Source organism: Myotis daubentonii, chromosome 19 (assembly GCF_963259705.1).
Source record: "Myotis daubentonii chromosome 19, mMyoDau2.1, whole genome shotgun sequence".
Classification (NCBI taxonomy): Eukaryota; Metazoa; Chordata; class Mammalia; order Chiroptera; family Vespertilionidae; genus Myotis; species Myotis daubentonii.
In genome coordinates, this window is record NC_081858.1 from 7715966 (window position 1) to 7731059 (window position 15094).

At 52.5% G+C, this 15094-nt stretch overlaps 1 protein-coding gene across 2 annotated transcripts in view; it reads left to right on the forward strand.

The window, feature by feature from the left end:
• Positions 1–12085, forward strand: part of SPRING1 (SREBF pathway regulator in golgi 1) — a 70247-nt gene extending 58162 nt beyond the window's left edge. The window contains exons 5-6 of one of the 2 annotated variants that reach the window (XM_059676443.1): positions 9110–9309; positions 9716–10148. In XM_059676443.1, the coding sequence (XP_059532426.1) occupies positions 9110–9309; positions 9716–10133 (618 nt within the window). In that variant the 3' untranslated portion in view covers positions 10134–10148. Of the gene's footprint in view, positions 1–9109; positions 9310–9715; positions 10149–12016 lie in introns of those variants that run through there. The other variant, XM_059676450.1, reaches the window with a different exon arrangement.
• Positions 12086–15094: the final 3009 nt, after the last annotated feature.

Below are 15094 nucleotides of genomic sequence, written 5' to 3' on the forward strand. Positions count from 1 at the left end.
AACTCCCAGGCCTCCCTCCCCCAGGCCCTGACAGTCACCAGTCTGTCTCAATGGATTGGCCTCTTCTGGGCGTTTCATGGAAATGGAATCGTGCAGTGTCACTGCTTGTATCTGGCTCTTACACTGAGCATGTGTTGTGGAGCGAGTATCAGTCCTCCATTACTTTTCATGGCTGAGTAATATTCCATTGCATGGGTAGACGCAGTGTGCTTACCCATTCATCTGCTGGGGGACATTTGAGTTGCTCCCACATGTTGACTATCTATCTATATAACAGAGGAATATGCAAATTAGCCGGGATGCTGCAACATCATGACCGAACAGCAGGGGCCTGAGGCTGGCGCCTGGCTGGGGTGAGGGACTTCAGGCCGTGTCCCCCGACCTGAAGCTGGGCCAGGGACCTCAGGCTGCGCTCCCTGCCCAGCAGGGCTTGACTGGGGGGCCTCAGGCTGCACCCCTGCCCAGCGGGGCTTGATGGGGGACCTCAGGCTGCACCCCTGCCCAGTGGGGCTTGACGGGGGACCTCAGGCTGCATCCCTGCCCCAGCGCCAGGCCTGGAGATCTCAGGCCGAGCCCCCGGCCCTGGCGCCAGGCTGGGAGACCTCATGCGTGCCCGCCGCCCCAGCTCCAGGCTGGGGGACCTGAGGCTGTGCCCCCCACCCAGAGGGGCTTGATGGGGGTGGGGCCAGCCGGGTCTAGGTCTCACCCAGTGGGAGTGTGGCCGGCCGGGTCTGGGTCTCCTGTGTTTTCGAAGCGTGTGCGAGTGGTGGGTGGGGACTTGACTCTAGGTCCTGCAGCGCACCCCAGACTCTGACAGGAGGGAGATTTTCATATACATTTTACTAATGTTCTTTCATCTCTGACACCTCTATTATAGAGAAAGGGCAAATAGCAATATTAAAATATTTCCCCTAATTAATTCCCTTTTAATGTGCATGAATTTCATGTACCAGGCCACTACTTATGAATAAAGCTGCTATGAACATTTATGTTTCTCATACTTAAAAGTTTTTTAAAAATATATTTGTATTGATTTCAGAGAGGAAGGGAGAGGGAGAGAGAGCTAGAAACATCAATGATGAGAGTGAATCATTGATCAGCTGCCTCCTGCACGCCCCAGCCTGGGAATTGAGCCAGCAACCCAGGCATGTGCCCTGACTGGGAATTGAACAGTGACCACCTACCTGGTTTAAAGGTTGACACTCAACCACTGAGCCATGCTGGCCGGACCTGAAAAAAGGATTTTTTTTTTAATGTGGCAAAAAATACATACATAAAACATGCCATTTTAAAGTACGCAATTCAGTGGCACTAATTACATTCACAATGTTGAACAACTGTCACCACAATCTGCTTCCAAATCTCCCCCATCACCCCCACAGGAGCCCTGGTACCCAGGAAGCAACAGCTTACTTATTAAATCGCTAGGGTTTATTTATACTACAATAAAGATGCAGCCTTTTGATAACCAAGCAAACAGGCCCACTTCTTCAGGAAATCTGATCTTTTCTTATTTATTGAGCCTATTGGACTGAGTCTTTTTTTAAAAAAAGAGCTTTATTGAGCTATAATTGACGCACTTAAAGGGTACCGTTCAGCGGTGTTTGATAGATTCACAAAGGTGTGCAATCATCACCCAAAAATATCAGCCCCGTTGGCAGTCACTTCCCATTCTGTGCCCACCTGGTCCAGCCCCGGGAAGCCACTTCACTCCTTTTAGACTGAGCCGCAAATACTCTGGGCTCTAGACACCCCCTCCCCTTCGGATGGGACGGTGAACATCTGTCAGTGAGGTTTTTCTAAGGCAGAGGATGAGCGAGAGGAAGGAAGGAGGGGACAGGCGCGATGGGGCAGAGAGGCAGCAGATATGTAAGAAGCTGGGACTGTCTGGCTTAGGAGATTCTCAGAAGAAGAGGAAGTAGACGATGAAGAGGAACAAGTTGGGCTCAAGCCAAACATCTTTCTTTGGGAAACTCTGCAGAGTTCTTTTCTGTGAAAAGAAACAGTGACGTCATGGACATTAGATGGTCGGGGTGAATGTGCCGTTGATGACACGCGCTGCCCACAAGCAGCAGCAGCAGCAGCAGTGTTGCTGGTGGTAATTCTCCTGACATCTTAAAGGAAAGCGAGGGACATCATCTGAGGGTCTCCTGCTGTCCTCATTGTTATGTGTATGAGGTACGTGACTTGCCTGTGGGATTCTAAGTCTCTTCATTTTTTTGTGTTGCTAATCCTCACCTGAGGATATTTTTCCCATTAATTTTTTTCTTTAGAGAGAGTGGGATAGATGGAGGGAGGGAGAGAGAGAGAGAGAGAGAAAGAGAGAGAGAGAGAGAGAGAGAGAGAGAGAGAGAGAGAGAGAGAGAAACATCGATAAGCTGCCTCCCATATGCCTCCCTACTGGGGACTGAACCCGCAACCTAGATATGTGCGTTGGCTGGGTGTCGAACCCACAACCCTTTGGTGTACGGGACGGTGCTCCAACCAACTGAGTCCTCGTTTTCTGACTCTCTGACTTGACTGTCTCTGGTGCCGAGACATCATGCAGGGCTCAGGTTAGGGGGTCCCCCGAGTAACCTCTGTCCCTCCAGGTCCGTTGATCTGGGACCGTCATCGCTCGGCAGCGTCCCTGCTCAGCGGGCCTGGATTAGTGTCTGACTGTCTAACTGGGGGAAGGTGTATGCTCAGCCGGAGCTGGGAGGCTCGAGGGGCCTTCTCAGACCTGTGCTTCCCACAGGCACCCGCACGAACACTCACGGGACTAATGCTGACCTCGGCTTCGAAATGTTTTAACGCACCAGCCACGCAAGAAACCCCGGCTTTATGGCTGACCTTGGTCACCATGTTTAAAGTATGACCGTGTTCCACACATTCGTTGATATTGTCTCTGCGACTCTTGTCGCCAGTTGTTGAATGAATGGCCCCTATTGGCCTCAGGGGCTCTTGGCATGTGGGCCGGGACCGTGCGGAACCTCGACACAGCGATACATTGCACCTTTACGTCCTGTTGGATGCGGTGGCTCTTGTGAAAGGAATACCCTTCTGATGTGCCCAGTAAAACCCTCTTGGATGTGCCAAATGCGGACAGTGGAACTTGTAAGGAATTGTAAACACAGAAAGTTAGCATCTGCCCGTCTGGCCACAAGCACAGTCTTGCTGTTGGTTTCTTGTGGTGGACACTCGATTCAGGAAGCACTTCTTATTCTTGGCGATGTTGTTCCCCTCCGCGGTGTCACAGTCCAGCTCTCGGGTTCTGAAACTGGAATAAATTGCCCTTTGTTACAGTAGGTAAACTAAAGTGAGTCCATGTAAAAGCTGAAATGCCTTTGAAAGAGAAAGCCATGGGATCTAATTCCCATTGCAGAGGTCAAGTTAGAAGTGACCAGGAATGTGTATTTCTTTCTTTTAATTCTGCTGAAATGCAGGAGGTTTATTGTTCTTTTTAAAAAAATATATTTCTAATGATTTCAGAGAGGAAGGGAGAGGGAGATAGAAATATCAATGATGAGAGAGAATCATTGATTGGCTGCCTCCTGCATGCCCCACACTGGGGATTGAGCCCACAACCTGGGCATGTGCCCTGACCGGGAATCAAACCGTGACCTCCTGGTTCATAGGTTGACACTCAACCACTGAGCCACACCAGTCTGGCTGAAATGCAGGAGGTTTCCAGCATGTGTTATTGGGATGCTAATTTCATAAGATGAATAATATGTGTTAAGTGGGAAAGGCTTCCATGGTCAAATAAGTTTGCTATTAAAGTATATTAAAATTTCCTAGGCAGAGATGATACAGTATGTTGTGATTTACAAACTTAAGGCTCATTGAGTTTTCCATTTAGGAAATATTCATGATCCTAGAGCTTTAAGAAACACACTTGGGGAAGGACTGTGTTGAATGGCTTCTTCCACTTGAGGAAGCAGGCCTGTGTCTCCTGACACACTCGTGGCTCCGATCCGGAAACGGGCACCTCTTCACATGGGTCACAACTGCCCGCCCACAGGTCACAGTCGCACATATGTGGGTCATAAAGATAGATCATTTTTCTGCCTCCAGTAATTTCCCAGTGGGGTTATTTTCTAGTCTCCTCGTGGTCTATTAATACCATTTTCAATCCAGCCTTAGAAGTAGCCCCAGTCACTTCAGTAACAATTGTATATCTAGGGAATGGGGCAGGGGAGAACATGAATATTTATTAATCATCCCCCATGAGATGGGTGCTTTGTGTATCCTGCTTACACGTCACACTCACCCTGCTGAAGTTGAGTATGATGCACCTTTGGTTCATGAATGAGAACATGGAATCTCAGAGAGGTTAAGTGTCTTGCCTCAGGCCACACAGCTTAGAGGTCACGGGGGGCATCTGGATCCTGAATCACTGACCCCAAAGCCCATCGTCTTCCTAATACACCCCCTGCTCCTCTGCACTTGGGACCCGTTTCAGTTTGTGCTCTCCATGAGTTTACTAAATGGCGGGTGTCGATCAGACATTTCAAATGGAGTTGTATCTTCCCGCTGGTCACATAGATTTCAGCAGTGCTTCATCATCGGATACCTGAGCTCCCAGTTTCCCATCCCTTCCCTGATCTCCATCGAGTGATTAACGACCTGAAAAACGGACTCCTACAACACGCTAGGGAAAACGAACTCTGATTTCACTTATTTTCCATATTTCTATGTCCACAAAGGAAGTGTATCTTTTCATTCATTTGCTTACTTATGGAGAACGTTAGAGCAAAACAGACGGGGGCTCCAATCATCTGACCTTGGGCGAGGGACTTCATGTCTGTGCCCGTTCCTCAGGTCTGTGTAATGGGAATGGCAGTTCTCGCTCAGAGGCCAGTGGAGGCCGAAGAAGGGGCGAAACGGGACGTGAATTGAAAGCACTTACGGGGAGTGTGGGTTTCTTCTCCCTTCATACTGGGGCTTCATGTTGGTGATAAAGACGAAAACCAGGGGAAAGAACCACCGGGACACCATTTAAGGCTCTGGAAACAGTTGCGAAGGAACTAGCACCGGCCACCGCGCTCTAGCGGCTTTGCGGCCAGCTCACTCACGGCCAGCGAGCGCCCATTCAGAGCGCGCTTGGAACTGCGGGGAACACGGACAGGCATTCGTACTCACCGAAGAGCAAATATTTGCGAAGCTCCCGGCCTCCATGTTTGTCTTCACTCTGAGAGCGTCGTTAGCAGAAGGAACATCAAACAAGAGCCCGGCCGCCCGCCCGCCCGCCCGTGGACAGGGAGGTGGCTGCGTGGTCGCGGGCCTTTACCTGCGCTCTGCCCCAAGCCGGGGGAGATAGGCTGGTGTTTAAACACCAGGTCTTTTACTTAAACGTGTGTCATTTTAAAGCGCTCTTATCTCGCCATCCACAGAGCTACCCGGCACAGTGCCTTGCCCATGCTCGGGCCGTTTTGTTGAATTAATGACTATTTACAGAAACACGCTCAGCTCCATGGCCCTCCGTATTTAACTCCCGAGATGAGCGGGTTTCGTTTTATGCCTGGAAATAGTTCGGCTGCGGAACGCATTTTCCCGAGGAGCGCGGCGAGAGGTGAAATAGCCTGACTTTGCTGGAAATAATAGCTGTGCCATTATTTGTTCCCCAGACTCACAGCTCTGACCTTCAGCTGTCCGAGGCCGGCGCTCTCGGCTCAGCAGAGAGCAAGAGGGCGTCTCACTTCTGCCTGAAATCTTAAGTTGACTTAACTCTTACACACACACACACACACACACACACACTAACACACACTCATTACACACACACTCACACACACACTCACACTCAGACACACACACACACTCTCACACACACACTCATTACACACACACTCACACTCAGACACACACTCACACACTCACACTCAGACACTCACTCACACACTCAGACACACACACTCAGATACACTCACACTCACCCACACTCACACACACACACACACACACACACACACACACACACTCACTCACACACACACACTCACACACTCACACAGTTGCCCCTGGCAGAATCCTCGGTCATCCAGTTCATTCATACCTGCTTTTGGTGGGTGAACAAAGAGCGCTGAAGCATCTGCTAAATGGGCACCTCTCACTGTTCATTGACCCCCTACCCACTGTACCCACCGTACCCACCATACCCACTATACCCCTACAGGACTCACCGTACCCACCGTACCCACCATACCCACCGCACCCACCGCCCCCACCTCACCCACCGTACCCACCATACCCACCGCACCCACTGTACCCCTACAGGACCCACCATACCCACCGTACCCACTGCACCCACCGCACCCACCATACCCCTTCAGGACCCATTACACTCTGCCCCAGCCTCTCCTAATCTCCGGCAGGGCCAGCTTCACTCTGCTGGGACCGGAGCAGCGAGGTTCCCCAACCTTGCATTTGCTTGCTTTTATGAGCCCTTTGGTATTCCCTCTGGATCCTATAGATTAACCCTATTCCCGGCAGGTCCCACTGGGAGCCCGGTGTAGCGGGCCTGGCCACTTCGGAGGGAGCGCTTTGCGCAAAGCCCATGGAGGCGGCAGCTGAGCCTCCTCCCGTCACCCTGGTGGCCGATCGGAACACACTTCCCGGTTCTCCTGTTGGAAGGAGTCCGGGGGTCGGGCTGGGCGGAGGGGCTGCTGCTGGCAGCAGTGGAGGTGCCGTCTCCCTTTTGCTAAGAGGGGATTTAAAAATAGCGTCTCAAGAAAATCGTTGCAAACAAGAGACCGCAGGGACGCCACTCAGAGACACGCCAGGAGGATGTTGCTATTCCTGTGAGCTGCTTGGGTTATGACGATGACTGATTTTTAAAAAGTGGGTGGGGGAGCCGCAGGATTGGAGCACTAGCGAAAGCTCTCCAAGCTTGTGCTGATAACCGGGTGTGTCTGGCCGAGCAGAGCACAACTCTCTTAGGACCAGTGCCGCGTGCCTCCCTCTGTGCCTGTCGGGCAGGCGCCCATGTAATCAGAGACGAGGGCTTTCCTTCCTTCTTAAGCCTGAAAACCTTCCATTGCATGTGTGTACAGCTTTTTGTTTTTCTGTCCATCCGTCCATGGACACTTGCGATGTTGTTGCTTCACCTTTTGGTGATGATGAACAGTGCTGCTGTGAACATGGGTGAGTCCTGTTCCTTCATTAAAATTCTAGTCCTCGCCCTGGCCCCTGTGGCCCAGTTGGAGCCTCGTCTTGCACACCAAAAGGTGGTAGGTTTGATCCCCGGTTGGGGTGCATGCGGGAGACAGTGATCCATATTTCTCTCTCACCGATGTTTCTCTCTCTCTCTCCCCCTCCCTTCCTCTCTCTAAAATCTTTTTTTTAAAAAAAGTTCTAGTCCTCATCTACTTCCTGTACCTCCCGCAGTGAGCTATTCCTCATAACAATAATCAGGTGAGCCCAGTCCAGGTGTGCAATGCTGGAGACTTAGAAGTTGAACGTGACATTGGCAAGTCCCTTGGTCAGGCTTTAGACACACACACAGGTGCCTCCCTCCCACATGTCCCGCCTCCCCAGGACTGTCTGGGTTTACACCTGTCGCCCCAGGTCGCTCTTCATGCCACGCCCTTGCACGCCCAGGCGGCTCCTGGTTTGGAGCAGGCGTTCTGTGGTCACCATGGTCACGGAGAAAGCTGTGCACTGGGGTCATCCGAGGAGAAGGTGAAACTGGAGAAGGAGGTGGTACATTCTGGAGAGACTCTGGAGGAGGGTGTGAGATCCAGAAATGACAGTTGGTGTGTAGCCTTCGGGGAATGAGGAGAACCAGGGAGGGGGAGCAGGACTTAGGCCCGAGCGGCCCCAGGATGCTGGTCCATCCGAGACAGCGGTTCTCAACACGGGAGCTTTGTCCCCTGGGGGGCACGCGCAGGGTCTGCAGACACTGGTCACAGCTGGGTTGGGGGTGTTACTAGCATCTAATGGACAGAGACCAGGAATGCTGCTACACATTCTACAGGGCTCAGGCCAGCCCCTTATGCAGGACAAGTGGTTACTGGGCCAGTGTTGAGAAACCCCAGGTTAAGAGATGCGATGCGAGGAATGCCCTAACTGGCTTGGCTCAGTGGACAGAGCGTCTGCCTGTGGACTGAAGTGTCGCGGGTTCGATTCCAGTCAAGGACACATGCCTGGGTTGCAGGCTTGGTTCCCAGTGGGGGACGTGGGGAGGCAGCCGATCAATGATTCTCTCATCATTGATGTTTCTATCTCTCCCTCTCCCTTCCTCTCTGAAATCAATACACACACACACACACACACACATATGTAAAGGAAATGGACTTTGACGTGGAGAAGGGAGGCCTGAGGACGGAGAGAAAGAAACAGCAGTAGATTACACCGTCGGGGGCCACAGACGGAACTGCAGCCTGGGAGGCAGGAAACGAACATGGCTTTTCTTCTCTCCAAGGAGCCCCGACCGGCTCCCAAATCACTAAGCCCCCTTTCCCCTCCGCCTCCGGACCCTCCGCAGCTCAAGGTGTCTGACAGAGGCTGAGAGCCACTTCGTAAGGTGCTTTGAGACATTGGAGGCGGCCTGTGCATGGGTTCTCGCCTTCTGGGCCTGACCGCGAGGGGGCAGGGCTGGGAGTGGGGAGAACCGTGGCCGTGTTTACAGGGCAGCTCCCAGACGCACCAGCGCTGATCACGCCACACCAACTCCCAGGAGACGTGCTCCTTTCAAATCAGCAGTGGGTATTCCCAGGACACCCACGTGATGTGAGCTTTGGCGAGTCTGGCTCTCTCATCGGCCGGCATCCTGGGTGGGTGACAGCAGGCAGAGAAGAGCCGGGCCCTGTCTTGTTGGGTCCTGTTTGCAATTTGGCGGCCTTCAATGTGCGTGCACATCCTAACACCCAGTGACGTCATTGCCTTGGTTGCCAGCGCTCACCTGTCTGAGCTGAACTCAGTTTGCAAATGCTCCCTATCGACTCTCTATAAATATTCATCAGCGATGAGGTCAGATGAAGCCATGGAATTCAGCAAAGGATCATCATCACCCTCTCCCTTCCTCTCTGTGATATATATATATATATATATATATATATATATATATATATACACACACATATATATATGTAAAGGAAATGCCAGCCTTCCCTCCTCCTTCCCACAGGAGCCAGGGAGCCGCAGGATCCCATTCCAGCAGCTGAAGGAAAACAGACGGAGCTGCAGTGTGGTTGGACGGACAGACGGACGGACGGACGGACGAACGAGGCAGGAGAAGATGAGCAAGATGTTAATTACGGGGACTACGTGCCCGGTGACGGATGTGCTGCTCCTGAGGGCCTCGCTGCTCTCATTGACTCTATCAGGGTAATTTCCCTAAGTGCAGTGGGGACCGGTGACGAATCTTTCTGCCAATAAAAATATTTGCAAGACACTTAAAAAAAAAAATTGGTAAGCCCACCTAGCAGGCGAGGCTGGCTTACATACTGATGAACTGGAAAATCAAAACGACCACAGAACTCGCCTTCCAAGGGGGGTGGGGGAGCGGGGGGAAATCACGTAAATACCAAGAATTATTGTCATTAGCCCCGGGTCACACATGAGCAGCCTCCACTGCTGGGTGTAGTGGCCCTGGCCTGGGTCTTTGGGTTCTGGCCGGAGGGAAGGGGTGGGCTGCCTCAGTTACAGACAAAATAGATGACTAGCCTGGTGCCAATTAACCTCCCTTTAATTGATAATTAATTTTAAAACCTATTTACTCTCCGTGGAACAGCTGCGACTTTAAAGAGACCACTGCGAAAACACACGGAGGAGCCAGCCCTCGCTCAGGAAATGAAGGGGGCCTCTCGGGGAATGAGAAAGTCCAGGCCTCTCGGACGAGCCAGTTTATTAAAGGATCCCGAACGTTCACGAAGGTGACAGATCAAAGCCATGGGGTGGTCGCAGCTGCCTTCTACGTTTGCTGTCTCTTTGCAGCACTGCCCCCACGCCTTGATGGGGGACCAGCTGTCCCCGTGTGCCCGGGACCCAGGGCTTCCCGGGACATGGGGTTCTCAGTGCTAAAAAGAGAGAGCCGCACACCCTGCCTGGGCCCTAAACCCTCTCGGTTGATTCTTTCCGTCCCCTGGGTTCTCTGGTCTCCCCTCAACTCCATTCAGCAACGCTCTGCACCCCCACCCCCCACCTTTTAGCTTCAGGGCTCTGGAGAGCTTGCGGCATGGCCACGTTGATGGATGCCCAGAATTAGTTATCAAACCCCTTCCTCGGGTGACTTGTCCAAAAACAGGTTTATTACTATTTGTTCTCAGTACAAAAGCAACTGGGACCTGCTCACCAACAAAGAATAGCAACACGTTTACAAAATGCAGAGAAACATAAAGAGCTATAAACATACAGAGACTATAATTCAGAGAGCAAAGCAGAGGTCAGGGTGGGTCTCCGCTCTTGTGGGAAACGCTGCCAATGTGTTTGTGCTGACCCCTTCGTTAGCCTTTAAAACAGTGAAGTCACACATCTTCCGGCCAATGTTAGATTTCACTCATTTACTCTTTAACAGCCATCATGATTATTCTAGATTAGAGGCCCGATGCACGAAATTCATGCCAGAGTAGGCCTTCCTTCCCCTGGCTGCCGGCACCTGCTTCCCTCTGGCACCCGGGACCTGGGCTTTCCTCGCAGCCCCAGCTTCGTCCTGAAAGTCATCTGGAAGGACGTCTGGTCTAATTAGCATATTATGCTTTTATTATTATACTAGTGGCCTGGTGCACAAAATTTGTGCACGGGGGGTGGGGGGGGTGTCCCTCAGCCCAGCCTGCACCCTCTCCAATCTGGGACCCCTCGGGGGATGTTCGACTGCCAGTTTAGGCCTGATCCCACAAACTGGCAGTCAGACATCCCTCTCTCAATCCAGGACCGCTGGCTCCTAACCACTAACCTACCTGCCTGCCTGATCACCCCTAACCACTCTGCCTTCTGGCCTGCTTGCCCTCAACTGCCCCCCCCTGCTGGCCTGCTCACCCCCAATTGCCCCCTGCTGGCCTGCTCACCCCCAATTGCCCCCTGTTGGCCTGCTCACCCCCAACTCCCCTCCCCTTCTGGCCTGGTCTGCCCTAACCACCTCTGCCTTGGCCCCGCCACCATGGTTTTGTCTGGAAGGACGTCTGGAAGATCTCCCAGAAGGTCTCCTGGTCTAATTAGCATATTACCCTTTTATTAGTATAGATACTAGTGGCCCAGTACATGAAATTCGTGCACATTAAAAGGGAATTAATTAGAGGAAATATTTTAATATTGTTATTTGCCCTTTCTCTATAATAGAAGTGTCAGAGATGAGAGAAAATTAGCAAAATGTATATGAAAATCTTCCTTCTATCAGAGTCTGGGTTGCACCACGGGACCCATAGTCAAATCCCCACCCACCCACATGTGCCTCGAAATGGCACGAGACCCAGACCAGCCAGCCCCACACCCATTGGGCTAGATCCAGACCCAGCCAGTCCCACCCTTGTCAAGCCCCACTGAGCAGGGGGCACATCCTCAGGTCCCCCATCAAGCCCTGCTGGGTGGGGGGCGTGGCCTCAGGTCCCCCGTCAAGCCCCGTTGGGCGGGGGGTGCAGCCTGAGGTCCCCTGTCAAGCTTAGCCAGGCAGGGGGCATACCTTGAGGTCCCCTATCAAGCCCTACCGGGCGGTGGGGCACAGCCTGAGGTCCCCTGGCCTGGCGCAGGGGTGGGGGGTTGCGGCCTGAGGTCCCCTGGCCCAGGGCTGGGGGAGCAGCCTAAGGTCCCCTCTCAAGCCCCTCTAGATGGGGGGCGCGGCCTCAGGTCCCCTGGTCTGGTGCTGGGGTGGGGGGCGTGGCCTGAGGTCCCCTGTCAAGCCTCACAGGGCGGGGGGGCGGGTCCAGCCTCAGGTCCATGCTGATTGCTCGTTAAGGCTAGTTATGGGAACTCAGCCTCCGCTGTGGACACAGCCATCTTGTGTTATGGAAACACATCCCCTCCCCTGCCTCCGCTGTGGGCACCACCATCTTTGTGATGGAGGGACGGTTAATTTGCATATTCCTTCTTTATTATATAGGATACTCAGAAGAGACCCAAACATGGAGATTCTACTACTCCCATCATAATCTGATGATGTTTTGGTCTTTTTGTACTTCTGCTGATGAAATCTCACTCTGGCTTGTTCAGAATTCAGTCCAAAAATGTGTAGAGGGCGCTAAGAGAATCATTACCTAGTGCGTGGATTTGACGGCGCTCCAGAGTGACGCGAAGAGTCTTGGAGCGCTCTCCTTGCTCGAGTCTAGACCTGTTGACCAGCCCGTTACTCCTGTAGGGTTGAAATGGGTTAAGCTCGAACTCTCCTCCCCCGGGGAGTGTCTGAGTCCACAGGAGGTTCTGCGACTCAGCACACAGTAAATGATCGGGGACTCTGAGTTTGAAACCCCAATTCCCTGGTGAGATGTGGATGTAATAATATTTACCGGTGTCTGGCGAGGGGGTTGGTAAAATACCCAAGTGCTCCACGAGTGGAACTCTCATTATGTGCAGCACAGTCAGCTTCTGCCAATTACCTGAGAAAGTGCTAGCACTCGAAGGAATCTCTCTAGATGGCCCTGCTTCTGGAAATGCTGGACTTACAAAGTGCTTTTTATTCAGGCGCTCGCTCATTATTTTCTCCCCTCCTCCCCCCTCCCCCCTCCCCCCACCCTCCTGCCCTTTCTTCCTCTGAGGCAGCTGGGCTATCTAGGTACAAACTCCACTCTCATGGACCAGCTGTGTGCCCTTGGGCAAATGGCTTAACCTTTCTGTGCTCAATTTTCTCATCTGTGAAACAGGGAGCATAACAGTGCCTGCCTCATAGGGTTAGTGCAGAGTTGCAATTTAATATGCATACATAGTGCTTAAAACAGTTCCAGCACATAGTTGCTCAATACATGCTAATGTCTTTGGGATTCATTCAGCTAAGATCTACCGAATTACTATAATGAGCAGGGACTGAACTGGGTCTGGGGACCCTGGGTACATGAGAAAACATGATCTCTGCCCTCAGAGAGTCCGTAGTGCAGCGAAGGAGATGGTGGATAAACAGTGCGATTTGGAAACAGGCCAAGTGCCCATCAGCAGATGCGTGGATAAAAAAGCTGTGGTACATCCACACAATGGAATACTATGCAGCTGTTAAAAAGGAAGAACTCTTACCTTTTGCAACAGCACGGATGGACCTGGACAGTATTATGCTGATCGAAATAAGCCAGTCAGAGAAAGATAAGTATCACATGATCCCACTCATATGTGGAATCTAATGAACAAAATAAACTGATGAACAAAATAGATCCAGAGACAGAGAAGCATGGAGCAGACTGATGGATTTCAGAGGGGAGAGGGTGAGGGGGTGGGGGGCTGGGGAGTGGTCAGCTGGGAAACTTAAATGCATATACGCATAGGCCATGGGCACAGACAATAGAGTCGATAAGGCCTTGGAGGATGGGGATGGGGTGGAGGGGTCCATGGGAAAAAAATAACAACAAACTAACAAAGGGGACATCTGCAATACTTCCAGCAATAAAGATAAATTTAAAACAGCAACCACAGTGCAACAGAGGGTGCAATAAACAACAATATAACACAACAATAAGCAAGTAGGCGAGTGAAATCATTACCGATTGGGAGTAGGTCCTCCGAAGGAAGTGAACAGTGTGGTCAGACGGAGAGCAATCCGGGAGGCGTGCTCTCTGGCTACAGGGTGGTCCAGGGTGGCCTTTTTGAAGAGGTGACATGGAAGCTGCCATCCAGGGGGCAAGCATGGGAAGGCCCTCAGGGGACACGTGTCCGGCAGGGGAGGGGCGGGTGCGGAAGCCGGAGGCGGGAACGTGTGTCTGAGCCAGCCTGGCTGCGGCCGAGGGAGCGGTGCAGCTCGAGGTCAGACGAGGTTGCGGAGCTGAGCGGGACCCTCAGCCTACAGGGCCTTTCAAGGAGACAAGTGACTTGATTTCCGTTTTTAAAAGACCATGTTGACTGCCGACTGGAGAGCAGATTGAAGAGGGGTCTATTAGTCAGTTCTTAGGGTAAACAACAGAATCCACTCTGTCTAGTTTAAGCAGGAAGGAGATTTATATTGAAGACGATGAGGTCACTCACAAAGTTATTTGCAGGACTGGAGAGAAGCAGATTGGGCATGAAGCTTCCAGGAGCAGCTCCCAAAACAGTCCCTGCGGAGGGGCCCGGTGCCTCCATCTCCGAGCTGCTGCACCCCCCGACGCCGGGAGCCCAGCCTGGCACACGGCGCCTGCCCGGCCCCAGGTCACCTCCCAACATGACGGCCTTTGGGCCACCGCTGCTGCTGCTCTGGCCGCCTGCACCCACACAAACGGACCTTCCCGACTCCTGCAGGGGGAGTGCCGTGTGTGGGGCCCAGGGCCCGTGTCCACAGGGGGCCTGGGAACGTGCATTCTGATGTCTAACTCACTGAGGAGGTGGGCGCCGAGCTCATTGAAATTGAACAGTTCCTGGGAACTTGCGGCTCTAACCTACCTGTTCCTCAGTAGCTTACCCGTTATCCAGAATATTCTTCTGCACCTGCTTTCCTCGTATATCTCAATTATCCCCGGGCATGTTGTGAATGAATCACCGAGAGGAACTGGTAACCTGAGTCATCATTTTAGATCCAGATCTCCTACCTCCCCACCACCCTTTCTCTCCAAACAGGTGTCCAGGTGGTGGCAGGAGCTATGTTGAGTGTCCCCCTCTCCGACAGGCGCGCTGGCGGGCTGTGAAGGGCTGAGAGGCGGCTGAAGGAGGCACAGGAGGCAGGACTCAGGGCTGTGCCAGCCTGCCGCGCATGCTGAGTCCTCTGTGCCCCTGTAACGCGGACGGTGGGTGGATTCCGAGAGGGAGATGCAGAGCCATCAGCCGAAGGGCTTTTGAGCCCTCCTTTGGCTCCTGTAGAGACAGTCCAGAAACTTCCTCGATTCTACAGACCCCGGGCCGAGGTTGGGTCAGTCAAGCGAGAAAACAAATTAGATGCAGGGAAAGGGCCAGAAACCCCCGAGACCATGGTTTGTGTCGTCATGACTTCTTTTGATTCTTCAGAAAGACTGAAGGAGTGGTCTGTGTTATCCCAGAGTCTGGGGCTCCACGGTTGTTCTAGAAACATCTT